Here is a 27,695-nt window from a genome sequence, read left to right on the forward strand (position 1 = left end):
GAGAAGATGATGCCTGGGGATGAGATCCAGGTAGCAGCCAGCCAAGCGGTCGCACATCCTCCGAAGGATGCAGGCGACACAACGATCTGTTGGGTACCATTGTTCTTGGCGTCTTCGGCTCTGCTCCATCCCTTCTGATGACTGATGCCCACCGTGTTTCTGCTTTTCTGTGCATTGCTGGCTGGTGGATCTCTCCCTCCCTCCCTCTCTCTCTCCCTCTGTCTCTCCCCCTCTCTCTCCACTCCCCACCCCCCACCCCGCACCTACGTCTTGAGACCTCTCCCCGCCTTCCTGATCCATGATCCCAGACTCCCCCTAAGATGCTAAGACAAGGCCCCTTCCTTCTCCTGGCTGCGTCCATGTCGTATTTCAACCCAGAGAAAGCTTTGGCAGCGCCTTCGGAAAACGGTGAGTCTTCTTGGCAGGTTGCGAGGGCTCCCATTCATCTGTGACAGTGGCCACCCCTCCTTGCCTTTGCCTCCCTCGCCTCCACCATCTGCGGCCACCTGTTTGTGTGATGGGTTACCTGCCCAAATGAGACAACCATCCCACTTTCATGTGTGCAAAGCTGGGCACGGCGGCAGGGCTTGCGGGATTTCTCGCTTCCCAAACAAGAGGCTGGCGGTGTTTTCTGGGTTAATAAATTCCATTCCGGAGAGAAGGCTGGGATTCCTGTACAGACCAAATTAATCATTGCTGGTTTTCCTCAGATGCCTATGCCGGCGGTGTTTGCTGGTTGACTGGATTCCCCCCACCCCTTCTTCCTTTCCGACCCTGGCGAGGGAAATTGAGTAGACCTAGAGGGGCTGAAGGAGTGGCAAACAAGAATAGAAGTTATTTGGGGTGTGCGAGAACAATTATGTTTTTGTACATGGTGGGGCCTATGATCAGAGCACAGCAGCAAAGATCTGGGATTAGTGTGTGAAGAAAACAAGGAATGTGTGTGTGTGTGTTTGTGTGTGTGTGTGAGAGAGAGAGAGGTGGGGAGGAGTGGGCGTGAGGTCTGTGGCATCTTGAATATATAGCATGAAGCCACATTTGGTCTGGCAGCCATCTGGAGAGAGCGGCGTGACTCACTATGGATGTGCCCTTGGCACAAGGGTCTGGTGGTGGTAGAGTTTTGTGGGAATTGGCATGTGTTGTGGGACTGCTGAAGTGCTGGGAGGGCCGGCATGTCTGAGATAGAGAAGGTACTTGGGGCCTGAAGAGGGGTTGTGAAGATGAGCTGAAAGAGAGAGGAAGGTAGAGGTGTGTGCATAAGGGACGAAAAGCTGAAGGGAAGGGTGGGTGGATATGTACTGATGGACCGTACAGGTAAGAATAAGTGACAGGACCTCATCCACTGCTTACCCTTCTGTAAAATGGGAGCACTTTCCTCATAATGTTAGCTTGTGGGGTGTTTACAAGTGTGTGTGTGTGTGTGAGAGAGAGAGAGAGAGAGAGGGTGGGGTGGGGGAGAGAGGTCACACCCACATCATACATTTAAAGCATATGACTCCTCACAGAGCTACAATTCCCAGCACCCTTAACAAACTACACTTCCCATGATTCCTTGGGGGAAACCATGCTCTTTAAATGTATAGCGTGGCTGCGGCCAGAGATTAGGACGAGGGAACATTGCTTGTGGTTTTACTGGAAGTCTCTGCCTGGCCTGTTGCGTGAAACAGGATGTTTGCATTGGATCAACTTTTGGTGCGATCTGATAGGGTTCTTGTTTTCTGCGAGACAGAAATAATCACAAAGATTAGTTCTTCGCAGTGAATTCTGAAACACTGTTGGATCAAAAGGCCTGTCAAACAGGCCAGGAGTTTTATCTTCCTTATACCCTTAAAGGACATTCAAAACACATTCTTTTCATCAAAGAATTCTAAGCTTTGTAGTTTACCCCTCATGAGTTGCAGTTCCCAGAAAGCCTTAAGAAACTACACTGCCTCAAATTCCTTGAGGGGGAGGGGAATGTGCTTTTAATGTGCTTTAAAGCTCTAGTGTGTATGCAGCTTTGGACAAATTCAATGTTATTCTTGACAAAGTAGCTAATGAGTTTTATTTCAGGATCCTGTCACCCCTACTGTTCCAACAGCTGGAAAGTTTTTTTCCTGAGTTATAATCAAAGCCCTTTCTCTTGCAAAGTCAGTGTGTTCCCTCATGTACAACCCTCCAATATTTCCCTCTCTTTTTCACCTCTCGCTCTATACATGCTCTGGTGCCATACTGCGGGCTGGAGTGGTGGGACTCAGGCTACCATTGGCTTACTTTCCATGATGTCACCCAGAGGGTAGGGCGTCCTGGGTTGAGACCTTGGACCTTTTTGGCCCAAATGCTTTCTTCTGCAGACAAGGGCAGATAAATCCATAGGGAAACAAATGATTGTTCTAGTAGCCCTTTCAAGGACAGGCTAATCAAGGCCATTTGGGTGATGTCAGAAGAAGCAGTTTGGTGGGAAGTCCCATGACTTCATGATGGGCTCGGGAGAGAGGATGTGACATTTCTCTTTGCTTCATCAAGAAAAAGTCTATGGGCTCACCACAGACTGTTTGCCAGGCTTCTCTTAATGTAGGGATTCATATATTTTCCCTGGAAAATCCAGCTGGATTTCCATTTCTGGTATAACTTTTTCCATGTAACCACCCCCAAGCCTTCAGAAAAGAGACACCTCCAACTAGAGGATTAAACTGGTTTAACAGTCAATTCCCATTCCAACAAAACCCTGGGAATTGTAATTATTTTGGAGGAAGGGGCTAGACACCTCAGCATCTTCACCAAACTACAGTTTCCAGAATTCTTTTTTTGGGGGGTGGGGGTGGGGGGGAGTAATGGCAGTTAGAGAGGTATAAAACAGTTTATATAGCCATGGCAGTATATTGACTGTTTTAGTTTTTTTCAGTTTTAGATCTGAAAAATACATCTGCACAGTTTAGAGTTCTGCTTCTGAGGCACCAAATGGACAGGTGGTTGGCAGTGAATGGAAAGTGGGATAGATAAAGTAATTGACAGGGAGTTGGTAAAAAGTTTCCATTGGGGAAGACCCGGCCTCAGCACCCAGCATGTCAGGGCAAATGTCAGGACCCTCCTGGATGGGTGCCACCATCCTTTCATATAAATTTTTCCTAAGCATTTCGATAGGGGAGCAACTGCTGCCACAGCCATCTTTATCACCTAGAATGTCTCTAGGCCTCAAGTCCATGGAACCCAAAGGCATTCTGAGGGGAGGGAAAGATGATGGCAGCTATAGCTGCTTTCCTCAGCTGCTGGTAACCTTCTGGGGTGTCCGAGTGAGGTTGTGGGGAATGAGAATTGGTAGGGATGGGTGGTGGTGCTGAGCCCAACACGCAGCAGAGCAAGGGCAAGGCACTGGTGTCTTCATTTGTCTGGAAAGACCCACCAGCATGGCAGTGTGGAGGACTGGAGGAATAGCTTGCTGAGGACCCATTCACACTGGGCGCTGTAGGGCTAGATGTCAGGAGGTCTGCATGTGGGGAAAAGAGGAGACTGGAGTCACGTGGCTGGGAGGGTAAGTAGTACTGTAGTTTGTTAAGAGGATGAGGAGTGGAGGAATGTTTACGGTCATGAATGGAAGGAACGGTTTCTGCCCTAGTCTAGGGAAGTGTGTAGCCAGATTTGTGGTGGAACCGGATTAAACATGAAATAACAGATGACTGGAGAATGGTGCTGTAGGTCCTGAACAGATGTGTAAGGGCTGAAACCACAGAGAATTTGTTTACATTTGGGGGGTTGAAAAAAACACACACACACCTGACATCTGTCCTCCATTCTCTCTCATTGACTGCATCTCAGTCCCAAGATGTAGAATTCTGGAAGAAAATTTGAATGCTTGCTTATTTACTCTTACGCCCGGTCCTAGCGTTAGGCAGAGTGAGGCGGCTGCCTCAGGTGGTGGATGGTGGAAGACAGGCAATGGCAGCGAGGTGTTGGACAAAGCTGTGTGTCCCCTAGGGGTTTCTCTGCACCTCCTAAGCACGTATGCTGCCCTCAGGCAAGGTGGAGGAGGCTAGCCTGTCGCCTGCCTTCAGCTCTCAGGCTGCATATGCACCATGTCTTTAAAGCACATTGAAAGTACATTGATTCCCCCAAAGAACCCTGCGAATTGTAGTTTACCCCTCACAGAACTATACTTCCCAGCACCCTTAACATACTGCAGCGCCCAGGATTCTGCGTGGGGAAGCAAGATGCTTTCAATGTGTGATGTGTGTACAACCTAGTCTCATTTCTTCCTTACAAGTAATAGGAGGGTGCCATCTTGTATCAGGCAGCGAAAAAAGTTTGGGTCAGCCCAGCTGCTTTGGCTGATTCTTATAAATGCCATATTATGGGTTGTGGACAAACCTAGCTTTTGACATTTTAAAATGTGCTTTAGAGAAAGACCTTGTCCCCTTTCTTCCTCTGCCTCTTGCCTCCCCTGCAGATGGTCTGTCCCAAGGCCGGGCTCCCCTGGCCCCTCCCTATGCTGTGGTCCTGATCTCCTGCTCAGGCTTGCTGGCCTTTATCTTCCTCCTCCTCACCTGCCTGTGCTGCAAGCGGGGCGATGTGGGGTTCAAGGTGAGCCTGGTTGTGGGGATTTGAGGTGGTCATGGAATGCTTTGGGGAAGGGATGTTGTTGTTGTTGTTATTTGCTGAAAGGCATTTGTGGCTTGTATTCTGTGAAGCTAAACAGCATCATGGTTTGGAGTGTACAGTTTCCTAAGCAAAACCTATAGCCCTCCCATTAGTCCCTGAAGGTCAGGGATGATGGGAGGGACACAAGTTCCCCATCCCTCATGTTGGTGAGAAGACCTTGTACCAGCGGTTAGCCCCATTGGGCATTTCCTGTGGGCCCCATTACTCTAAAGTGCTCCTCACCAGCCTGATCTGCTGCCCACTAGCTCACCATTGGGTCCAGCTCCACCGCATAGCAGTTGGCTAGCAACCTCCATCTCCTTGCTTGGGCACTGAGAAAGGGGCCAAAGGAGCTTTCTTCTCAGATTCTGGCATTCTTGGTGAGATGGCTAGGCATTGCCTGCGCTACTGCGGTGTGCTGTGATCGCTAAAAAGGCTTTTGAAAATCATTTATTTTTTTGAAAAAGTTAATAATCATAGACTTGTACAGTTGGGTCCAAGAGAATTGTCTAGTCCAACTCTCTGCAATGCACGATTCTTTTGCCCAAAGTGGGGCTCAAACCCACAACCGTGAGATTAAGAGTCTCATGCTGTATTAACTGAGCCGCAAGAGTAGAAAGGAGCGCCAGAGGTCAGTCCTCTGTGTTTAAAAAGTCTTTCGAGCCACCATGGCAAACCACAGAAGTGACGGCGGAGGCATTCTCCAGGCCACCACATCACCAAAATGCTTGTGTCTATAAAGGATGTCTTTGGCCCTTTCTCAGAGCCCAGGTGCTGAGGGAGGTGCCAGCGAAGCTGTTATTGTAGCCGTGAAGAATGTTTTTAAACAGGATTAAGAGAGACGTCAGGGCGGAAGGGAAGAGGAGGGCGGCAGTGTTGTCCCACAAAGGGGAAGATCAGGTGCAGCAGGGGTACCTCTGGTGATGGTGGTGTTGCATTGGCCATGCCAAGGTCCCCATTAAACCTGGCACCAGCCCTGTTGGTGGGTTCTGATGCTTGGGGATGGCAAGGCCATGGGGAAACACTGAGGTTGCTAATTCAGGCAACAGACTGGGAAATAATGGGGAAACCAGCAGAATATCTTATCATCCTTACACTCACCTCTGCCCACCTGGCAGGAATTTGAGAACCCTGATGGAGAAGAATATTCTGGAGAATACACACCACCTGCAGAGGAGACGTCCTCCTCTCAGTCTATCCCGGATGTCTACATTCTGCCTCTCTCAGAGGTCTCTCTCCCGTCCTCCAACCAGCAGATGCCCAAAACAGGTAAGATTCATTGGAGAGGGCATGCATGCACCTGCCTGTCTCTTTATCTGCTGATTTGCTACTGGGTTAGGTTCAAGGTACTTGTGTTTATCCACAAAGTCCTAAACAACTTGGACTCAAAGTGCCTTGGGGACCACCTGATTCCTCATGCTCCACCTTGATCACTGGGATCCTCTGATGGGGCCCTTCTGTTGGCTCCCCATGGCCTTAAGGATCAGTTGGCCATCTCTAGGTCCCAGGCCTTTTGTATGGCAGACCTTGCCCTGTGGAACTGCCTACAAATGGAGGCTTGGCAGGAACCATCTCTCTCTTCCTTCAGACGTCGTTTGAAAACTTTTTCTTTTACAATATCCCCCCCTCCCCTCATAGCCAGCCAGTATTTACTGATATTTATTGCTGTTATTATGGCTCTTCTGATTTTACCCTTATATGTGTACTCTGCCTAGTTCTATTTTTATGGAAGTGTGGATTATAAATTTGTAAAAATAAACAAACAAATCCCACACCAGCTTGGCCCCATATAGATGGCAGACAAGCTAGAGGAGGTGAATGTTAGAAAGATGTTGGTTTAGAAATTAAGGGTTTTCAGCTGTAATGATTAAGTAAAAAGAAAAGAAAGGTTGAAAATTAAATGAAAACTAAGGGAGAGGATTTGCTGAATTAATAATTAGAAATTGGAATACAAAAAGGGGAGGTATGAGGAGGTCGGGGAAGTAAGTTATAAGAAAATAAGGGAATGAAACTTTACTTGTATTTAAATAGTTTTTAGTTTTGTATTTTTTTATATTTGTTATTTTTTGTGTTTGTGTTTTGTTTTTATTATTGTTTTTTCTGTATAACCTTTGAAACTTTAATAAATATCTTTTTTTAAAAAAAGACAAGCTAGAGGAGGAATGGGGAGCTTTTGGTCCGCCAACCCTGGCCATTTTCTGTGTTTCCTAGGGCTGATGGAAATTGTAGTTCAGCAACATTTGGAGGGCCAAAGGTTCTCCATTCTTGCCCGGAATGATAGGTGGCCTACAAAGGGAGAAGCAGCGCTCATTATATTTGCCAGGAAGCTGGTACCATCCTGCCCCATCAGCTGCTGCTGCTAGCTTATGTCCCAGTAGCTTGTCTATTAACTTTTGAACGTGGGGGGGAAACGAAGTTGGGAGGTTCATGCTCAAGTCATTGGGCCATGACATTGACTTCTGTTACTGCCACGCTCTGTCTCTCTTTCAGATCTAGTTAAACACTTGGGACTCAGCAGACAACACCTCAGTTATTTGCAGGAGATTGGAAATGGCTGGTTTGGAAAGGTGAGCAAAAGCTTGTTGTTGGGGATGTGATTTTTGTTGCGGGACCCAAGGTTCTTTCCTGCGGGCTTCAGTTTTATTCTGAGGGAATATGAAGAGCCACTGTAAGTTTAAAAATAGCAATAATTTGAAATATTATTATGAAGCTAACAACAACAACAACAGAGTAACAGGACACTTATGTAATGCAGATGCACAAAATGAAACAACAGTAAATAAAACAACAACCATGGTTACATCCGCGCCATATATTTTAAAGCACATGGCTTCCACCAAAGGATCCTGAGAAGTGTAGTTTGTTAAGGTTGAAGGGAATTGTAGCTCTGTGAGGGGTAAACGACAGTTCTGCAGATTCTTATGTCCTTTAAATGTGTGTTAAATGCTCTCTAACTGTGTAGTGTGGGTGTGACCAGTCAATTGCACAATACAGGAAAAATAAATAAATCTCAATATTGGGTGGAAAGGATAAAAGAAAACCTACAGCCATCTTACATTTAAATAACCAGGATCAAGAAGGTCCTCTCTCTCCAGTTGCCACCTGCCTAAATTTAGATTAGAGGGACATAGAGAGAAGCCTTCAAAAATGAACAGAAGGTTCAGTGAGTCTTGTGTGGTAAAAGGCGGTATCCGGACACAAAGCTGGGTAGGGCTTTATAGGTAATTACGAATTACCTTTGAATTGTGCCCAGAAATGAACTGGCAGTCAGAGTGGCCCTGTAACAACTGGTGAGATGTGTTCTGTTTAGTTGGTTCCAGGCTGCATACATATCCCTGGCTTAAATCGCTCCCAGGTCATTCTTTTTCTGAACTCTGAAGCTAGTTTGGAAGAGGAAAAAAAATGGATGTGCAATGTTTCATAAGAAATGACAGGATAGATATGGATCGTGGCCAATGTCGTGGACACCGCTTCCCTAAACCAGTGGTAGGATCACACTGGATGGGAGCGTGTGTTCACAGCTCTGGTTAGTAACCGTTCCCCCCCCCCCCTGTTCCACAGGTAATCCTGGGTGAAATATTCTCAGATTTCACCCCTGCACAGGTGGTAGTGAAGGAGCTACGGGTGAATGCTGGGCCACTGGAGCAGAGGAAATTCCTGTCAGAGGCCCAACCATATCGGTAAGAAGCAGGAGAAACTGAAGTGGGAGGAAGAAACAAGGGGCAAAATATCCCCATATAAACAGCTACCTTATTTTGAGGCGGCTGCTGCAAGAGCTAAAGCTGTCCATGATTCCAGTAAGTGTTATAACTCATGCCAGTCTCCCCAGTAGCCCATCATCATGTAATAGGGGAGACTCCAGTAACACAATTGCTGTTGTACCTCAGAAGTTGAACAGCTTAATTCCCAAACGTTTTGGCTCCCGAACACCCCAAACCCAGAAGTGACTGTTCCGGTTTGCGAACTATTTTTGGAAGCTGAACGTCTGACGGGGCTTCCGCGGCTTCCGATTGGCTGCAGGAGCTTCCTGAGGCCAATCAGAAGCTGTGCTTTGGTTTCCGAATGTTTTGGAAGTCGAATGGACTTCCGGGACGGATTCCGTTCAACTTCCAAGGTACGACTGTACTCCCTGCTCTAAATAAAAAAGCCTGGCGGAACATAAGAAAAGGGAGGAGCATAGGAAAGAAGGAATCTTTTTTAAATGGATTTATACTCAACCCAGTCAAGCTTTGTGTTAAGTTGTGGGTGATGTGGGTGAACACAGCGATTCTTCAAACAGCTCTTGTTTATTCAGAGGCCAGAACAGAACTGAACTGAAGGGTTCAGCCAGCCTGCTTATATAGAGCTCCAGTACAACGTAACTGTAACAACTTTTTGTAACTATCCAATCACTGAATGTTACTTTCGATCCCTTATTTGCATATGTGGACCTGAACTATCTACAGTATCCCCCTGCTGGCCCAGGGTGAGAACTTCAGTACATAACACTTTGCTTACTTTGGAATGTAGTGTCAGCTCTTTTTAATTTTATTTGCTAAAATGCAGTTGGGGTACACTTTCAGCCCTCGAAAACTGAGCAGAAACAGGTGCCGCCTCTTTGTGATGAATGGAACAAAACCTTCTTTTCCCCTCCTCTTTCTGCCCTTCTCTCCGTCCACCCACTTCCCTCAAGAAGCCTCCAGCATCCAAACATACTGCAATGCCTCGGTCTGTGCACAGAGACCATCCCTTTCCTGCTCATCATGGAATTCTGCCAGCTGGTAAGTATCCTTAAGCCGAGAGATGAATTTGGGTGGGAAAACACAAACGGGATAGATTGCTCTTGCCAGGGGTCCAAACAGATCGCTGTGGGGAGTGGTGGGAAAGGTTCTCCCAACATCACTCCATCTGTTTGGCCATAGCTGCCAAGTGTCCTGGGAAAAAAGGGACATTCTGTTTTTTCACGTGAGGTTGGGGAATTTGCTTGGGTCTGTAGGAAACTTTGTGCTAGCTTCGCTGACTTTGCTCGCCATCCCTTTTCTCACCCGTGTTCCTCCAGGGAGATCTGAAACGTTACCTTCGAGCTCAGCGCAAAGCAGACGGGATGACCCCTGACCTGCTGACCCGTGACCTCAGCACACTACAGCGCATGGCTTACGAGATCACTCTGGGAGTGCTACATTTGCATAAAAACAACTACATCCACAGGTAGACCAGAGACCACGATCCTTGGGTTTTTCAGGAAATGTTGAGCTGTACGGAGCTGTGTATGGTTTAAGCTCTGGAACTCAAAAGGGTTTTGCTGATCAATGTGCATTTTAATGATTTGAAATGTAGTGGGTCGTACTCCAGACGGAGGTGGCGCTGTGGTCTAAACCACTGAGCCTCTTGGGCTTGCCAATCAGAAGGTCGGTAGTTCGAATCCCTGTGATGGGGTGAGCTCCTGTTGCTCCATCCCAGCTCCTGCCAACCTAGCAGTTCGAAAGCATACCAGTGCAAGTAGATAAATAGGTACCGCTGTGGCAGGAAGGTAAATGGTGTTTCCATGCACTCTGCCTTCTATCAAGGTGTGAGGTTGCGCCAGAAGTGGTTTAGTCATGCTGGCCACATGGCTTGGAAAGCTGTCTGTGGACAAACATCGGCTCCCTTGGCCTGAAAGCAAGATGTATTCCACAGCCCCATAGTCGCCTTTGACTGGAGTTAACCATCCAGACGTCCTTTACTTTACTTTTACTTTAATTTACCTTTGAGATACAAATTCAGTCCCGTTGAGTATAGCTTGAGCAGGTCGGGGCAGAACAGATGTGTGAACCTGCCTATCTGCTAAGCTCTTCTGCTGAGGCCTTACTCGGAGTGTCTCACATTTGAAGGTGAGGGGGGCATCTAAAACAGGACTTTCCTCTGGTGCCACCCAAAGTTTGTAATGCTTTGTTGTCATTCAGCAGAGCAGTTGTAACTGGGGTGGGGAGTGATGGGTAAAGGCAAATTTTGTCTAGCTTCATCTCAGCCTATCTTGTTTTTCGTTTGTTTTTAAACCCCTCCATAGGCTTCAGGGGTGGGAGATCAACTATGCCAGCTACAGGCTGGTATAGCTGATTAGCTTCATTCTGGGATTTTTTTGGGGGGTGGAAAAGCTTTGTATCCAGGGCCATTCCTGCTCTGCCCACCCCTGGCAAGAATGCATCATTTTACCAATAGAATTACTGCTTTACACCATGGGATTTCCCATGGCATACAGGGGGGACACTGGGTTTGGCTCCCTGCAACAGAAAAACTCCTATCTGCCCCCTCCCTAGCCCCTTCCAACCAGTGGACCTGGTCTTGTGATGGTGTCCATTACAATTTTTTTCTACTGATTTCCCCCCCTATTTATCCAAGCTCTTGGTGGCACCTGATTAGTTAGTGCTATTCTGTTTATTTTGGGCCAATTGGCTGCATTAAATTAAATAAACAGAAAGGGAAAGCTGGTGAAGAAAGGTGCCCTTTACTCTCTCTCTCTCTCCATCCCCTGGCCCACCCACCTCCAAGCCGCCCTTACTGGGTATTTTTCTATCCCTCCCTAGTGATCTGGCCCTTCGGAACTGCTTGCTGACCTCTGACCTCACAGTGCGCGTTGGAGACTACGGCCTGTCGCACAACAACTACAAGGTGAGGGGCGGGGCCATCCATGCCACAAGGCCCCTGCAGGTAGATTGAAATGTGTTTGCCCATGTCTGGTGACATCAGGTTTTTGAGGGTGATCCTCCGGCATAATTTCCAATCAGCGCATATATAGTAACTTCCTGCTGAAATCCCTTTTTTTTCTATCACAAAGGATCTGGTTTATTTTTGTCCTGCTTTTGTTGTTCTGTAGCAGTAAGGTGGTAGCATTGAGGAAGCATCACAAAACTGTTAATAAAGCAGACGAAATCAACCAGTAAATGCACCAATGTTGTGTCAGGGACATTTTGTGGAATATACGGTACCCACAGAAAGACACCTGCTTGGAAAGGCTCAACACCCTATTTTCATCTGTGAAGCTTTGGAGAGTCTGCATCTCCAGTCCTGTTCCACCCATTCCTCATATCTGTTCATAGGAAGACTATTACATCACTCCGGACCGGCTATGGATCCCTTTGCGCTGGGTTGCCCCAGAACTGTTGGATGAGATGCACGGAAGCCTCATTGTCGTGGATCAAACCAAGCAGAGCAATGTCTGGTGAGTTGCAAAGAGACACACACACCCCACACACCTGCGCTTGAGGGAATTCACAGCGCAACCCTATACAGTGGTACCTCGGGTTACAGACGCTTCAGGTTACAGACGCTTCAGGTTAAAGACTCCGCTAACCCAGAAATAGTACCTCGGGTTAAGAACTTTGCTTCAGGATGAGAATAGAAATTGTGCTGTGGCGGCGCAGCAGGAGGAGGAGGAGGCCCCATTAGCTAAAGTGGTGCTTCAGGTCAAGAACAGTTTCAGGCTAAGAACGGACCTCCGGAACAGATTAAGTTCTTAATCTGAGGTACCACTGTACCTTGGTTCTCGAACTTAATCCGTTCTGGGAGTCCGTTCGACTCACGAAACCATTCAAAAACCATGCCACAGCTTCTGATTGGCTGCAGGAGCTTCCTGCACTCAAGTGGAAGCTACGCTGGATGTTCGGCTTCCGAAAAACATTCGCAAACCGGAACACTTACTTCTGGGTTTGCGGCATTCTGGAGCTGATTTGTTCGGCTACTAAGCCGTTCAGGAACCAAGGTTTGACTGTATGTCTATTCAGAAGTAAGCACCACCAAGTTTAACGGGGCTTACTCCCAGGTAACTGTGCAAAGGATTGCAACCTTAGTTTGCATTTTTGCACCCCTGGATCCAATTGGGCTAGAGCAGAAACAAACTTGGTTTTAAAATCCTCAAGGGAATGCTCCGAACTTTGCTTACAAATATTAAAATTCATATCCACCATGTTCAGTGGTGGGGAACCACTGGCCAGTGGGCCTAATTAAGCCCAGCAGGCCTCATATGACTCATGAGGCTGTTTCTGCTGAGTCATGACCATCTGTAAATATGTAGTAATGTGGGGTTTACAGGCACCACACGCCAGCTGATCTGTGCTTTTGCAAAAGCTGATCATCAGTACTTTGCCTGGCTGTGTGCCTTCAAAGCACATTTGCAGGCACTCTTTGGTGTCAAACCATACCTGCAAACGTGACATTTTCCCTCTTCATTTGCAAGTGCAGCCTGACTGCAACCCTCCCCTGTAAAGAAACTTCAAAGGGCGCTCTTTGAAGACGTACTGTCAGCCTCAAACAGCTGATTGGCACTAACACCATGCCTTCAAAGGAGCTTACTCTCAGTACCCATCAGCTGATTGGTGCTGAGAGTGAGCCTTTTCCAATTGGTTACCTGATGTCATGACATCAGGTGATTGACAGGTGGGCACCCACTAGTTTAAAAATTGACCAGCAGGGGGTGAGGGGAGATAAGGGATCCAGCTGGATCCAGTTCAATTCTGACCTAGTTGATTTGAATTTTTAAAATAACATGTCTAGTTTATGGATGCTCTTTTGGTTTAGGGATTTTGTGAGAGTCTGGGAGCCTTATTGCTGTTTCACTTCTGCTTTGATTTCTGGTTGTGTTATTTTGTTGTTGTGTGCTGCTGTGTGATAATGTACTGTCAGCCTCTCTGTGGTCCCACTGAGAGAAAAAGGCAGGAAACAAATACAAAAAAACAAACATACACATAAATAAACCAACCCAGGGTATAGAATTTTCAATCTGGTATGTTAATACCTTATATTATTTCATGTAACACTTAGAATAATTTATTGTTAATGCCCCTCAAAAACCAACATTTGTAATCTTGAAATTTCAGACATCTTCTTTTTTTAATGGTTACATTTGTATTTACAGGGAAAATGGTGTCTAGTGCCACCATATAAGCTCTCAATACTATCGTGTTCCTTTCCATCAGGTGTGAGGAACCTCTGGCCCTTCATATCTTGCTGAACTACAGCTCCCATTACTTCTGACCATTGGCCATGCTTGCTGGGTCTGATGGGAGTTGTAGTCCATCAGCATCTGGGAGGGAGGGCAAATATTTTTTACCACTGCTTTACCCCTAAGGAGTGCGATAAAGGGGAAGACTGTAGTTTTGCAGACATTTAGGAAACGTACTATGTGTATTCTCAGGGACATCTTAATCTTCAGATGTTCTAAGACTCAACCCTAGGTATTGTACTTCAGTGATAGAGCCTCAGCCATAGGAACCAACTCCTAGGGGCCGAGGTCCCTTTGTCCACTCCCAAATAAATTATTCTAAGAGTAAATAAATAAACTGAGGGAGCCCTTGAATAAATTATTTGAGGATTCCCTTAGTTGATGGGCATTGCCATTCAAATGGTGTGTGATCAATTATGTGGGATGGGACTTACCTGAACCCCCCAATATTTTATTCAAATTGGCACCCCTGGCTCTGCCTCGCATGCAGAAGCTACCAGGTTTGATCCCTGGTGTCTCCAGGTGTGAGCCTGGGAAAAGCTCCTCCCTGACACCTGCTGCCAATCAGACTAGAGGATACTGAGCTAGATGAGCCAATGGTTAGACTCCGTATAAGGCAGCTCCCTGCTTTCCTGAAACAAATCCCTGGGCTGCCATTTCCTTTATTGTCTGGGCTGAGATTCTTGGTTTTGTGGGGCTAAGCAAGAAAGGGTAAAAGGGGTGGGGTTATAAGGCCTCACCTATGGCACCTGCAATGATTTTCTTCTTTGTTTTCTGCTTGCTTTCTCTGGAGTCCATAGTTCTGGGCTTAATCTCTTTGTTCCCTTTGTTTGCCAGGTCTATGGGGGTGACCATCTGGGAGCTTTTTGAGTTTGGCTCCCAGCCTTACCGTCACCTCTCTGACGAGGAAGTGCTGACCTTTGTCGTCAAGGAGCAGCAGATGAAACTGGCCAAGCCACGCCTTAAGCTTCCTTACTCTGACTATTGGTGAGTTGATTCCCCTGTTCTCCCTCCTGCCCCCCATAAGAAAAAAAAGGTATTTGTTGTCCTCCAAAGAAAGCAAGGCCCACCAGCTGGGATACCTTCTTCCCGAGTCTCCTCCATCCTTGACATCTGTTGGTGCCTCCTGAGCAGCTAGTGACTTGGGAGTGGCTGCTGCCCTGTGCATTAAGATTGTTCTTGTCCTCCTAACGTTCTTTCATTCTTCCCTCTCTGTGTTCCTCCAATTATTCCTCCGCCTACCTGCCCATTTCCCTACCTGCACTGTTATTCTGCCAGGTCTTCCTCTGGTTGTGTGACGTACCTTTTCCTTGCCTGCTCTTCCAGCTGCACTGGTGATCTGTGAATCAAATTCCCTCCTTCCAGATTTGTATTTTCAGACCATTCTTCTGGCAACTTTTCCAGTTGGTTGTCTGTTTTTTGGGTTATGGATCTCCTTTTGGATGTTGTTCATATCCGTATAAGGACATATCTACACCACAGGCTTATTTGTAACTTTTATTCAATATTAAGCAAAATTTTATATAGCGAAGAGAGAGAATCCCCACCATCCCAACCACAAGACGTATGCTCGTGAGTAGGGATGGTGGGAGAAAATAGATTCAGTTCACATTTGAAGGAGAATCTATCACACTTTCCCAAAACAATATGTGAACTGAAACGCAGGCATCTTTTGAAGTTTGAAATTTTGCGATGCAATTCTCCAGCCAAACTATGTTTTACAAAATGCACATATTAAGAAAAGCTGTGCCTAAAAGTGAAAGTAATCGCGAAAATAACACACAAAAATACATCATAACTGGGGGGAACGCTTGGCGAAAATGTGTATATTAGGCATAAATTGCATTATGAAACATGAGTGTATTAGGAGAAATTTGCACCAAAATGTTGATGAATTTTTGCGAGGATTAAAAAAATATCAAGTGATGTGGAAGTGGGGAAAACTGAAGACTGGAAAAATGAGAAATTCCAACTGTTGCCTTTTCATGTCTGCTTGTTGTTCTGACTGTGTCTGCTAAGGCTTCCAATTGGCTTTCCGACTGTTCTCTGTAACTGCCCCACAACCCATCTCCTGACAGCTTCCCCACATATCACTGCCCATTCTAGTACTCATGCCCCCTTTAGCTTCTGCCTCTTTTTCTGTCTCCAACTCTATTCGCGGTGCCTGCAACCATCTTTTCTGCAACTCTATTATTATTATTTTTTTAAAATGTCCCCATTTCCTATCCCCACCCCAACTGTTCTCTCAGGCTATCTCCCCCCCACAACTGTTTCCCCCCTCCTCCTCCTATTTCTGCCTGTTTTTCCGACTGTTCCTCTATCCTTCCTCCGTCCCTGCCCCGCTGCAGGTATGAGGTCATGCAGTCCTGCTGGCTCCCGGCTTCCCACCGCCCAACCATGGAAGAGCTGCACTTGCAGGTGAGCTACCTGTTGAACGAGCGCTCCAACGCTCAGGCGGAGGAGAGCTTCGAGTGGCGCTGGAGCGCCCTGAAACCCAAGCGCTCCTCTTCGCCGCCCCCGGCCTCCTCTTCTTCCTCGGCGTGCCACCGCCGCCCCTCAGGAGAGATCTCGGCCTACCCGTTGCTGGACGGGTTCCACGGCGGCGACATGGACGACATCCTGACGGTGACAGAGAGCAGTGGGGGGCTGAACTTTGAGTACATGTGGGAGAAGGCCCGCCTGGGGCGGTGGAAGGGCCCTGCCTCAGCACCGCCCGATTACCCCTCCAGCAACGGCGGGCTGGCTGTTCCGGGCAGCAATCCTTTCTACGAACAGGCAACGCAGCGTGGGCACAGCCTGGAGACACCCAGCGTCGTGCCCGTCATCAGTGCCCGCAGCCCCTCGGTCAGTAGCGAGTATTACATCCGCCTGGAGGACCATGGCAGCTGCGAGGGGCCTGTCTGTGCCCCCAGCCCTGGATCCCCACCCCAGCCTCTCTTTCCCTCGGATTGGGACTCCCACGGCGCCCCCTACCGGCCGCAGGAGCAGCCCAGCACCAACCCCTTCTTGGCCGGGGGCAGCGGGGACAGCAACCCCTTCCGCGTAGACGGCGAGATCCAGGAGACGTCCCTGACGGAGACCCCGACGTCGGGGGGAGAGGCGTTCCTAGCCGAGTCCCTGCTCACAGTGTACCGTGAGCTGGAGGACCAGCATCGCAGCTGGGATGCTGAGATGATGGAGGAAAGAGGGGCAGGGGAGACGCTGGCCGGGGACCCCTCGGAGTTCCAGGGTTCGCCCTCGTGGGAACAGGAGCCATCGCTGATGGAGGACCAGAGCTCTGGCAGCAGCACCGACGGGGGCGGGAGCAGCATTGGGGGCGGGCGCCACAACCTCCTGCCGTGCCCGCTGTGCACCCGAGCACGTTGCACGTGCGCCATCCCTCGGGGGGACATGGTGAGCGGCTGGAGCAACCACGGGCCGCCCCTGCGGCGCCCTCACCGCGACAGCTACGGCACGGAGGACGACTCCTCGCTAAAAGTGGAGCGGGGCTCCCTTTCTGACTGTCCAATGCTGCCCCCTAGAGACTGCGATGGGGACGGCGGGGAGCGCAGAGAATTCTACGACCCCCTGATGGGCACGGCGGTGAAGACCTATGAGCTCCAAGACTACCCGAAACAGAGAGGCGGGGGGAGCGCTCGCCCACCTGGGTCGCCCTTCCCGGCCCTGCCGTCTGGCTGCTGCAATGTGATTGTTCCGGTGGAGATACCGCCATTGTCTACCCTAGCCGAAAGCAACGACGAAGAGACCATCGCGATCCTCCCGGAAGTCATCGATGGATTCTCCACTGGCCCAGTGACCTTAAGCCTCTCCCCCGCGGTACCAGATCGGCAACGGGGAACCCTAGACTCAGTGGATTCCCTGGACATTCCTTCCAACACCAGCTCCTCAGACGTCTGCAGCCCAGCATCCCACTACTCCTCTCCAGGGCAAAAGTTTGGCGACAGCGGCTACGAAACGGAGAGCACTTTCTCACCCGAGTTCATCTTCAAAGAGGAACCGCCACCGCCACCTTCTGGAGAAGAAGAAGAGACAGAGGCAGAAGAAGATTCCGGCAAACTCCCAACAGCATCCATCTCTCAGTCCACTAGTGATCTTACCTTGTCAGTAAGTGAAGAAGGGGCGGAGCTAGAGGAGGAAATAGGGAGGAGCCTGGGGCTAGCAACACCTCACCGGGACTCGGCCTACTTCTCTGACGGGGAGGGAGAACCAGCTGAGGCACCAGCTGCTGCTGGGCCTGAGGGCAGGAAGCCCACAGAGAAGGTGACGGTAGACGGAGGCTTTGTGGTCCAAGTGTGCAAGGAGCAGCTGTTGGTCACACTGCAAGAGAATGTCACACGCAACCTACTCTGTAATCAGAGCAGGCTGCCGACTCTGAGGCTTTCTCCAGCGGCTCCCTTGAAGGAGCAGGCTGTTCTCAGGCTGTGGACCTTAGAGCCAGAGGAGAGGAAGGAGACGGAGGAGGAAGAGGCCAAGAAAAGCCATAATGGAGATGCAACGGACTCCCAGTGGCCAGAAGGTGTGGAAGATAAAGTGGAGGAAGAGGAGGAGGAGAAGCAGCAGCAGCAGCAAGAAGAGGGAAGAGGAGAGTCTGAAAAGTTGCTGTCAGAGCTGGAGGAGGAGGAGGAGAAAAGGAAAGAAGGGGAGAGGCCAAGCCAGATGGAGACCCAAAGTGTAGCAGTGCCCATCGTGGTCGAAACACAGGATGCTGCCCAGGAAGACAGATATGTAGCAGCTGAGCAGCCCAAAAAGGATCAGGAACCTGGTGTCCCTGCGAACCAAGCCAGTGAGGATATCAAAGGTGAGGGTTCCATCTGTGATTGGTGTGGAAGTAAGAACAAAGGGTTGGGATGTTCATAAAACAAACGGAGGAAGGAGAAGGCAGCTGGGAGACTGTGGCTTAACCTATAGTCTAATTGCTGATTGGCAGTTACACTGAGTGTCTTCAAGCTCATCAGCTGGTCGGTGGCACTTGCAAAGCCCTGTTGTGCCTTTGTACTGTACACCTCAACAACCAGCTGATCCATGGGCCCTTGCAAGTGGTGCCCACAATCACTGCCTCGCTATGTCTTTCCCTGCCCCACTCCTGGCACCATAGATGATCTCAGGAGTAGGGCAGGTGGGTGTGGCTTAACAAAAAAATGTTCCCATTGGCCAAATGGGAAGACCTGCCAGAACTAATTAGACCCACAGGTCAAGTTGTGTGTGTGTGCTGTTTTGGATGCTAAGGGTATCTATGTGCAAAAACAATCAGCATCATAATGTATTCATATAAATCTGTGGTGTGGCTCCATTAGGGAATGCATTTGTGTACAGCATGGGAATGCTGACAATGAGAATACTAACAACAACAACTTTATTTATACGCCACCCATCTGGATGGGTTTCCCCAGCTGCTCTGTGCAGCTTCCAGCAAAATATAAAAACATAATCAAACATGAAACATGAAAAAATCCTGATACAGGGTTGCCCTCAGGTGTCTTCTAAAAGTCGTATAGTTCTTTATCTCCCTGACATCTGATGGGAGGGCGTTCCACAGGGTGGGCGCCACTGCTGAGAAGGCCCTCTACCTGGATAGATACATTTGGGTAGAAATTCTAGGGACGTGTTCTTAATGAAGTAACCCTCTCTTTCTGTCTCTCTCATCCCAATCCTTCCATCCTCACCTTGCTTCCATACCATTTGGTCTTCTTGACTTCTGAATCTTGGCTCTTCGACCCAATCACTCCTCCCACCTCCTGGCCATCCTTCCATTTTGACGTCTGGCTCTTTCCTCCAGCCAAGCTCTCCCGCTTATCTCTGTCGCTTCCCCCTCTGGCCTTGCAGACGTTCCCCCCGCTTGGCGGGGGAAGGAAAGGGCCATTCTGGGAAGGAGCGGCTTTGGGGGAGGGTCCAGCGCTGGGAGGGAGAGAGGCTGCCATAGCGGCAGAGGATGAGGAGGAAGATGATGCTGAAGAGGAAGAGGAAGGAGGCCTGGCTGGAGGCGGAGGGCGGGGTGTCCCCATTGTGGTGAGCGAAAGCGATGACGCCCGTAACTTGCGTGGCCTCCTCAAGTCACCACGCTCAGCTGAGGAGGCAGCGGCTGAGCTCGACCGCAAGCGGAAGATGGTCTCCTTCTTTGATGATGTCACCGTTTACCTCTTTGATCAGGTGAGCTGTCAAGAGCACCAAGGTTGATGGTGTGAAAGTTTGGCCACAGTGAGGTGAGAAGGGCTTCTTTCAGTTCCCTACTCTGTCCTCCTCCCCTCAGCCATCTTGGCTCTACTCCCCTCTTTCTGTTACCACTCCTATTTTGAGGCCTGTCTTCTTACTAAGCACTCCACACTTAAGCTCCCTTGTCTACCCACAGAGCACTCATGCCCTCTTGGACTTGGTTTAATCCAAGCCATACTGACCTTTCACTTTCCCTCACGAAAACTGTTAGCCAACATTCCATAGGCAACAGATTCCTAAATAATTCAGCGAGTTAGTGAATATTCGCTGATATCGAGCAATAGTGGAAAATATATTATCCACAGGTAGGAGGCAGCAGCCCATATTTATTTGTAGTAGGAATGTCAGAAACAAATTGAAAGTGGGAGGAGCCAGAAGCGAAAGGATTGCAGTTCTACCACAATCTCTTGTCTTCTTCTGTATGCAGGAGACACCAACCAATGAGCTGAGTTCCCAGGGAGCTCCAGATGGTGATTCCCCCTCCCCTGGTTCAATGGCAGAACCAGGACTTGATGCCTTCCCTTCTGCTGATGGCTTCAGTGAGTATTGGGTCAAGGAGGAGAGAGTAAGTGGGAAATAGTCGCCATCCCCATCAGGAATCTGAAATGCAGAATGAGCCAGTCCAGCTGTGCAGCCAAAGAAACAGTAACCTGGTCACTTCAGTCACTGTTTGGTGTGAAAATATGAAATGAGTTTCAGGGAAATGTCCTGGCTTCCAGGAGAAGGTGGCTTCTAAGTGCGGAGGGTGAGGGGTAGATTGTGACAGGGGCATAGTCCAAAACAGACAAGGTCCAGTTCTAAAGCAAGGCCAGGATTTGAAGCATGAGGTTAAGCTCAAGAAGATGTTGATGGAGATCAAAAGGACCAGAGCAGGGGTAGCCAGTGCAGAGGCCTTCAGAGGTGGCTGGACTCCCAACTCCCACCAACCCAAGCCAACATGGCAGATGGTCAAAGTTGGTGAGAGCCGTACTTCAACAGCGTATGGCTGTCCAACTGTGTTGTTGGGCACGCTATTCTGCCATTGGCGGGCTGAGGGCAAGGAGGTACAGCAGAGGCAATTTGGCTGAAGGCAGGCTGGGGCCATCTTGTTATTTCATTAATGTACTTCAGCATTGTGGAATCTGTGGCCTTCCAGACTTTTCATTGGCCATGAGGGCTGGGGCTGATGGGAGTTGGAGCCTAACTCCATGTGGGGGTTCCTCATCCTTGATGCATTTATTGTGGCATATTAGCAACCATGTTTTGTTTTGTTTTTGAATTAAGGTTTTAACAACAGCACCAAAACCACTTTGTTTTCCTTTTTTAAAAAAAATAAAAATAATCAAGCGATATATAAATTTTCTGAAAAAACAAACAAAAAGAAAAGAGAAGGATTATAATTAAAATAAAAACCTACAGGATTACAGGCTGTGGCTTTCTTCTCCCAGCCATTTCATTAGGATCTAAATTCAACTAATGGGCTAGTATAGATTCCACCAAGTGTTTTGAAAGCAGGTGTTACCATATAGTGACTGCCTTGAAAGATGGTGAACTTCCCTTCTTTAGAGGCTTTTAAGCAGAAGCTGGATCAGGATGGTTGCGAAGGAGTGGCACAGTTGTGGGTTTCCCACATTGGCAGGGGGTTAAGCTAGATGGCCTTTGAGGTGCCCACCAGCTTTAGGATTCTGTTCTCTTTCCACAACCTTAAAAGTAAGCCAGCTTCAGATGTATGAGTGAAGTGTGTGCTTCCTTTATTAATTCTGATCCAGTGCAATTTGGCAAACAGAACTTTGGGAAATATTGCCAGGATGTGTTTTGTGTTGATTTTTTTTTTATTGAATTCCTGAATAGTTTATTTTTAGGAGATAAACTCCTAAAAGATTTCTGCTTGAAAGCACACAGTCTAAAATTGTCACACTCAATAAGGCAGATGGTAGCACAGAGTCTTCTTGGTTATTAAAAATGGATTCAGGGCAGCTTTGTGCCATAGCACAAATGAAGTGAAGACACGGATGCGCAAGTGATTCCTTTTATTTTCATTTTAGGACATTTCTATTCTGCTTTCTGTGGCCCCACCGCCGTACCCTGCAAAAGGCCTCTGAGGCAGCTTCAAGACTAAAACACACATGTGTATACAAACAAATAAAAACGAGGAAGAAACAAACAAATATAGTACATGAATTATCTCATTGAAATAGCAGAACAGGAACATAGCATACTGCCTTAAACCGAGTACAGTGGTACCTCAGGTTAAGTACTTAATTCATTCTTAACCTGAAACTGTTCTTAACCTGAAGCACCATGCAGCGCCGCCAGAGCACGATTTCTGTTCTCATCCTGAAGTAAAATTCTTAACCCGAGGTACTATTTCTGGGTTAGCAGAGTCTGTAACCTGAAGCGCATGTAACCTGAGGTACCACTGTAAGGCCTTTGGTCCATCTAGCTCAGTATTGCCCTCACAGACTGGCAGCAGCTCTCCAGGGTTTCGGGCATTTCCCAGCAATTCTTGGAAGACACGAACCATAAATTTTCTTAGAACTACTTCTATATGACCATGTTTCATTGTTTCCAGGGACCGTCGGGGGCCGGGGGAAAGGGGTGTGTGTGCAGCCTCATCAAGACTGCCTTTCTGCCATGTTTTATCCCTGTGCATGTCAGCACCGGAAAGCGTGTGTATGTGTGTGTGTGAGAGAGAGAGAGATGATGCCAATCAAACCAAGGGAACAGGCTGGGGGAGGCTGTTTTCCTTATCGCTTCAATCTAGGCCTCCTTCCTACCCTCCCTGTTCTTCCTTCTCCACTCAGGTGGCAGTTTTGAGTGGGATGATGACTTCCCCCTGATGGCTCAGAACCCATCCTACGTCTCCGTGGTGCCCGACCCCAACGCAGCCAAGCCCCACCCGGTCATGTCGCCTGTGCCCATGGCCCCTGCCTTGCTGCCAGCAGCCAAGCGGGCTGAGTCCGGCCTTGTGGATGCCCTGAGGTTCTCTCGCTTCACCGTCTCTCCTGCCCTTGAGCCACACCTTTCTTCATCCTGTGACACCGAATTGGGACCCACGGCTGGTAAGTGGACACATGGATGCACATGGTTCTTATCCGTGGAGCGGGGCAGATGGGCCATGGCTGCGTATGTGCCATATATCTTCTCCCAAAAGATTCTGAAAATTGTAATTTTCTAGCTGGAATTGTACCTCTGTGGTGTGGGACGTTATTGCGGTCAAACCAACAATTCATGTTTTGCCAGATAGGCACATGAAGGGGCAGAGGCTCACGGAGCTTTCCTGTAAAATTTGCTAGAGAGAACTCTGTGAGATCACTTCCTTTGTCTGCCTTGGCAGGAAGCTGTAAAGCTACACACTTCCTTCCTGCCTGGGCAGCCTGCTTTTCTTCATCGTGCTTCCAAGCTGATGCATACCTGAGCTAGGCAGCTCAGACACCATTTTTGAACTTACATTTCGTACTTTTGTAACTTAGTAGTTGTAAACCTGCCTTCATTTTGCTACTATAATTGCTGCTTCAAGACCTAGATTATGTAAGTAAATACCACTTTTATTTGTTCACAAAACAATGCACATGTGTGATTATTGTTGTTAAGGGGGAGAAAAGGGTATATTACCAGGGAAATCCAGTCAGCCTTAAAGCATCCTGGGTTATTGTTTCTAGGAGGTTAAATCAACCTTGTTTTAGTCTCCAAGCTTAAGCTGCAAAGGATGTGAATTAGGAAAGAATAATCACAAGCATATTATCCTCTCCTAGGGTTTAAATCCATTCTTACACGTGGTGGGCAAACTACAGTCCATCCACTGGTGCAGACAGTGGGTGACTTTCATGTACAACAATGTGAAAATGTAATGTGAAATGCAGTAGGGTGGAGTGGGGTGACCTGGTTTTAAGTTGATAATGTGTTAAAAGAAGCTTTTTCTCCCTTCTCCCAGATCCCATTGAGAACTGAGACCAAGTAGAAATCGGACAACCCCGCCTCTTCTTCTCTCGACATTCAGGGACAACGCCCAGTCATCCAGTTGACTTGCCCATGATGCCAAGATTTCACCCGCCAGTTCCTGTGGCGGACGGACAGACAGATGTGTTGTGTGTGCGTGCGTTCGCGTGCATGGTGTGTTGGGGGGGGCCATTGTTGCTAACTGGAGCCTGACATCATAGGGACTGTTTTTGCCCTTCCTCTCCTGCCCAACAACTCAGCCCCACTTCTGGGGAAGGGGCAGAACTTTTTGTATAAACAATCATGAGCCAATGAGTGATGAGGAGGGGGGCATTTCCTCGATTTTAGGGGCCCCTGCCCAGCACTGGCTATTGAATGTATAACCCTTGTGCCCCCTCCTGGCTTCCCTTCAGCAATCTGATATGTCCCTTATAAGGACCCTCTGTGCCAAATTGAGAGGGTTGGGTTGGGAAACAGGGGTTTCCAGGAAGTGGCGTCTGACCTGCTCATGAGCCTTCTTCTGCAATTCCCCGAACCTCATCAGCTGCATCTTGGAATGTGGAACATGGCTGCCAATTTGAACAACGACACCCTTTTTGTGCCAAATGGAACTGAATAGGGCTGGTGATCCTCCCCTTTTAACCAGCGTTATATACAATAGAAAAGACCGTTGATTCAAACCTTGGGACAGAGTTTTGTCGGCAAAACGTCATCACCAAGTCAGACACACGGCCTTGGAATTACCAGCGGACAATTGGACTCCACAAGGCAGGTGGATGAGATTTGGTTGGGTAGGGGCCCTTTGATCTGACACCTCCGCAAGGGCATGATCCAGAAGTATCGTTTTTGAGAAGAGACGCACATTGGCTCAGCTCTCATTGGGATGAACCGATATGGGAGGATGTTGACTTTGTCACAACACCTACTTGGTGGCCATATAATGGACAGCCATGGGTTAATTGTCCCAGGCTGGTTGGTGTGTCATACATGGGGGAAAAAATATCCATCGCTCATACTTAGCGTTGACGGAGATGGCTAGCTTTTATTGGGATTGGCCTTTTCCTGACCTTCCCAGCCCTCCACTGGTTGATATTGGGAGGTTAATAAAGGCTACTGGGCCCTACTGGGATACAGTTGAAATCACTGGAAGTTCCAGGGATTTGCGGAGCCACCATTCAATTGTGCCAAAAGCACCACGTGAAGACTGAGATTGTATTAGGAGTGGAACGGGGAGCTTGGAGGGGTAGGGAAACTTCTGAAGTTATCTATTCCGCGAACATCTTGAGATGATGGATCTGCTCACTCTCTTCTCTGCTTGTAGTGGCAATATTTGGATACGTGAAGGATCGGTGTGGGGCAGGGATGGGGAACCTGTGGCCCTCCAGTTGTTGTTGGATTCCAACGGCCATCACCCCTAGGGAGCATGGACAACTGTCAGGGATCATGGGGGTTGGAGTCCAGCAACATCTGGAGGGTGACACAGGTTCCTCATCTTTTGTGTGAGGCGGTATGTGGGTTGGTCTTGTGGAGTGGGCAGATATATGCATGAACCTGCCTTCCAGGCTGGGTGGGTGGGATTAGATGTCGACTTCCTCCTGAGCTCTCGCAGCATTGATTTCTGAAGTAAATACTCACTGGACCACAAATGGCATATTGATGGTTTGGGTCGTGCCTACAATAAGAGGCAGTCGGTTTTTACATGGCAGTTTGATACAAGCTCATTCTGCCCTTCTAGGGGAAGGGTTGATTTAGGGTGCTAACTCCTTCCTTCCCCCACCCCTCAGAAAGAATTTTTCTGCCTAGATAAGAGACAGGTATTTAATTCTGAACTTGGGGTGGATGTGTATGGGAGAGAGATAATAAAGGTGGGAAAGAAGGTGAGCAGGAACTCAGAATTACCTACGGGGAGGCAAGACAGATGACCAGCCAGATGCCACAGGGAGGTGCCAAAGCAAGGCATGCTGGGAATATCCATTGCTGGTTTGTGGTAGAGATGCGCCATCTTTGAAACTAGAGCTTGCACCTGCAGGCTTGCAGAGCTAGCAGCCACAGGGAGACCCATCCTCTACTTGCTTAACCCAAGGGGTCTGGAGAGATGGTGAAGCAAAGTCAACAAATGCACTTGACAGAGAGGAGGAGAGCCGGTATATTTCCAAGCAAGCTGATGTGCTTATGAGCATGTGAGCTGAGAGGCAGGAAACCAAGTAGTTGCAAACTGGCCTTTATCCTGAAATCAAATTGCTTTATTTGGCCAGCCGGGCAGAAGTGTGCCCTCTGACCCGCAGTGAACTAGCAGCTGCCACAGTGCCCTCTAGCTATATCGAGTGGCTAAGGTGGCAATCCTAACAATCCCTGCCTGGGAGTAAGTCCCTTTTCATTCAAGAGAGCTTACTTCTCAGCAGACACTTATGTGTACCTAAGAGCAGGCTAGCATGTGCTTCTTTTGCCAAGCTATCGCAGTGTGGCAAGGAAGATAAGGCCCTTCAGTCTGGCTACCAGAGCCTCTCATTTGAGCCTCCTGCTGCCTTAGACCAGCCAATCCCTCACCAAAAGCATTTAAGGCACTCTGCCCTCCTGATATGTCATAGAATCATAGAATTGACAACTTGGAAAAGACCACAAGGATCTAAATGTCCAACCCCCTGCAGTGCAGGAATCTTTTGCCTGACATGGGGCTCGAACCCATGGGCCCAAGATTAAGAGTCAGCTGAGCTATCCCATTAAATGTGTGTTAAGAAGTCCCATGCCCATAGGAGGAGTTGCCTGGAAGCACAAAAGCTCGCAACTCTCTTTTCTTACCAGCTCCTGCAAACCTCCAAAAGTTGCCCCCATGATCTTCACCCCTGGCAACACTGGCGGGACCAAGCCACATCACCTCTGGCCCTAAACTCACAAGCAGGGCTGTGTTGGTCCCCTGACTCTTTTTCTCCAGTCTTCACACGATATATGGCCACCCTTGTTGCCTCCATCAGGAGACCTGCTTGTCCACTGTGAGAACCCCTTTGCAGGGGTAGCCAACACAGCACCCTCTCTAGATGCTGTGGGGCTCCCAAGTCCTATCAGCCCCAGCCATCTAGGGCCAATGGTCAGGAATAAGACTGGAGTTGTAGTTCAACAGCATCTGAAAGGTGCCCTGGCAGCTACCCGTAGATTAAGGGACGATGCCTCTGAGCTAAAATGTTTCCCCTTCCCCCAAAACAGCCTTACCGATGGCATCGCATTCCTAACCTTTTCCAGGCAGTGCTAGGGAGAACAGGAAGCAGAAGAATCTAGAAAACATCCAGATTGGAAATCAGCATCCCGCTTCAGGTCTGTGTCAGGCTGGCCATCTTGGTCCTGTGTCTTGTGGGCTGATTTTAGATTCCTCACCTGCTGAGACTAAAATGGCCGCTCTGACTCAGGGTAAAGGCTCTCCCACATTAGTACCAAGTTCCCTCTTTGTATATTCTGAGGAAAGCAGGAGATTTAAAAACAACAAGCACCACCGACCAGATTACCACATAAAGGGAGGATAACCGTTGCCAATTCTTCTGATCTGCCAAAATGAAAGAGATGTATAAACTAAAAAGGAAGAGTAGGTGGTGGCAGGGTGGGGTGGGGAAGAGGAAATGATCTTAAAAACAAAAACCCACCACTGCACCCAACTCTCCGTCTATGTGGATGATTCTTAGGGTGGGGGTTGAAAGTAAGTAAATAGCGGTGGGTGGGTAGATGGATGAAAGGATAGGGAATGTGACTATTCAAGGAATGGGGGTGGGAAGGGTGGCAATAGGCTGCGTAAGGATGCATTGCGGAGGATGGACTGAGGTGTCATGGACTGGGGGGGGGGAGTGGCTGGTCAGAGATGTTACTGTGGGCTGACTGTAAGGGGTGATACTTTAATGGAAGGGATGTGGGAAGGAGTATGTAAAGATGGGGAGAGCATTTAAATATCAGAACTTAAAAAAAAAAAATCTCCAAAATTCTGCAATGGTAATAAATTGTGCATATTTGCATA

General features: G+C 48.4%; 1 protein-coding gene across 5 annotated transcripts; it reads left to right on the plus strand.

Annotated features, from left to right (window-relative positions):
- The first annotated feature begins 281 nt into the window (after positions 1-281).
- LMTK3 (lemur tyrosine kinase 3) lies at positions 282-27,695 on the plus strand. 5 transcript variants are annotated; one of them, XM_081885892.1, is made up of 15 exons: positions 282-408; positions 4,424-4,557; positions 5,733-5,883; positions 7,105-7,181; positions 8,176-8,294; positions 9,287-9,374; positions 9,653-9,801; positions 11,157-11,241; positions 11,670-11,791; positions 14,408-14,557; positions 15,919-18,368; positions 19,347-19,717; positions 20,208-20,319; positions 22,564-22,821; positions 23,694-27,695. In XM_081885892.1, exons 1-15 carry the CDS (start codon positions 321-323, stop codon positions 23,708-23,710), a joined length of 4,371 nt encoding a protein of 1,456 aa, XP_081742018.1. In that variant the 5' UTR covers positions 282-320; the 3' UTR covers positions 23,711-27,695. The 5 variants fall into 5 exon arrangements, 4 of the variants coding, with proteins under 4 accessions (XP_081742018.1, XP_081742019.1, XP_081742021.1 ...); XM_081885893.1 differs by having other exon boundaries at positions 9,290-9,374; XM_081885895.1 differs by lacking the exon at positions 282-408 and adding an exon at positions 2,844-3,690.

This window comes from Podarcis melisellensis (assembly GCF_964234715.1).
Source record: "Podarcis melisellensis genome assembly, chromosome: 13".
NCBI lineage: Eukaryota > Metazoa > Chordata > Lepidosauria > Squamata > Lacertidae > Podarcis > Podarcis melisellensis.

Coding starts and splice junctions, on each gene's coding strand:
- LMTK3 (XM_081885892.1), top strand. CDS start 321: ATGCTAAGACAAGGCCCCTTCCTTCTCCTGGCTGCGTCCATGTCGTAT. Junction 9,802..11,156: donor AAAAACAACTACATCCACAG/GTAGACCAGAGA, acceptor ATCCCTCCCTAG/TGATCTGGCCCTTCGGAACT. Junction 19,718..20,207: donor CCGTTTACCTCTTTGATCAG/GTGAGCTGTCAA, acceptor TTCTGTATGCAG/GAGACACCAACCAATGAGCT.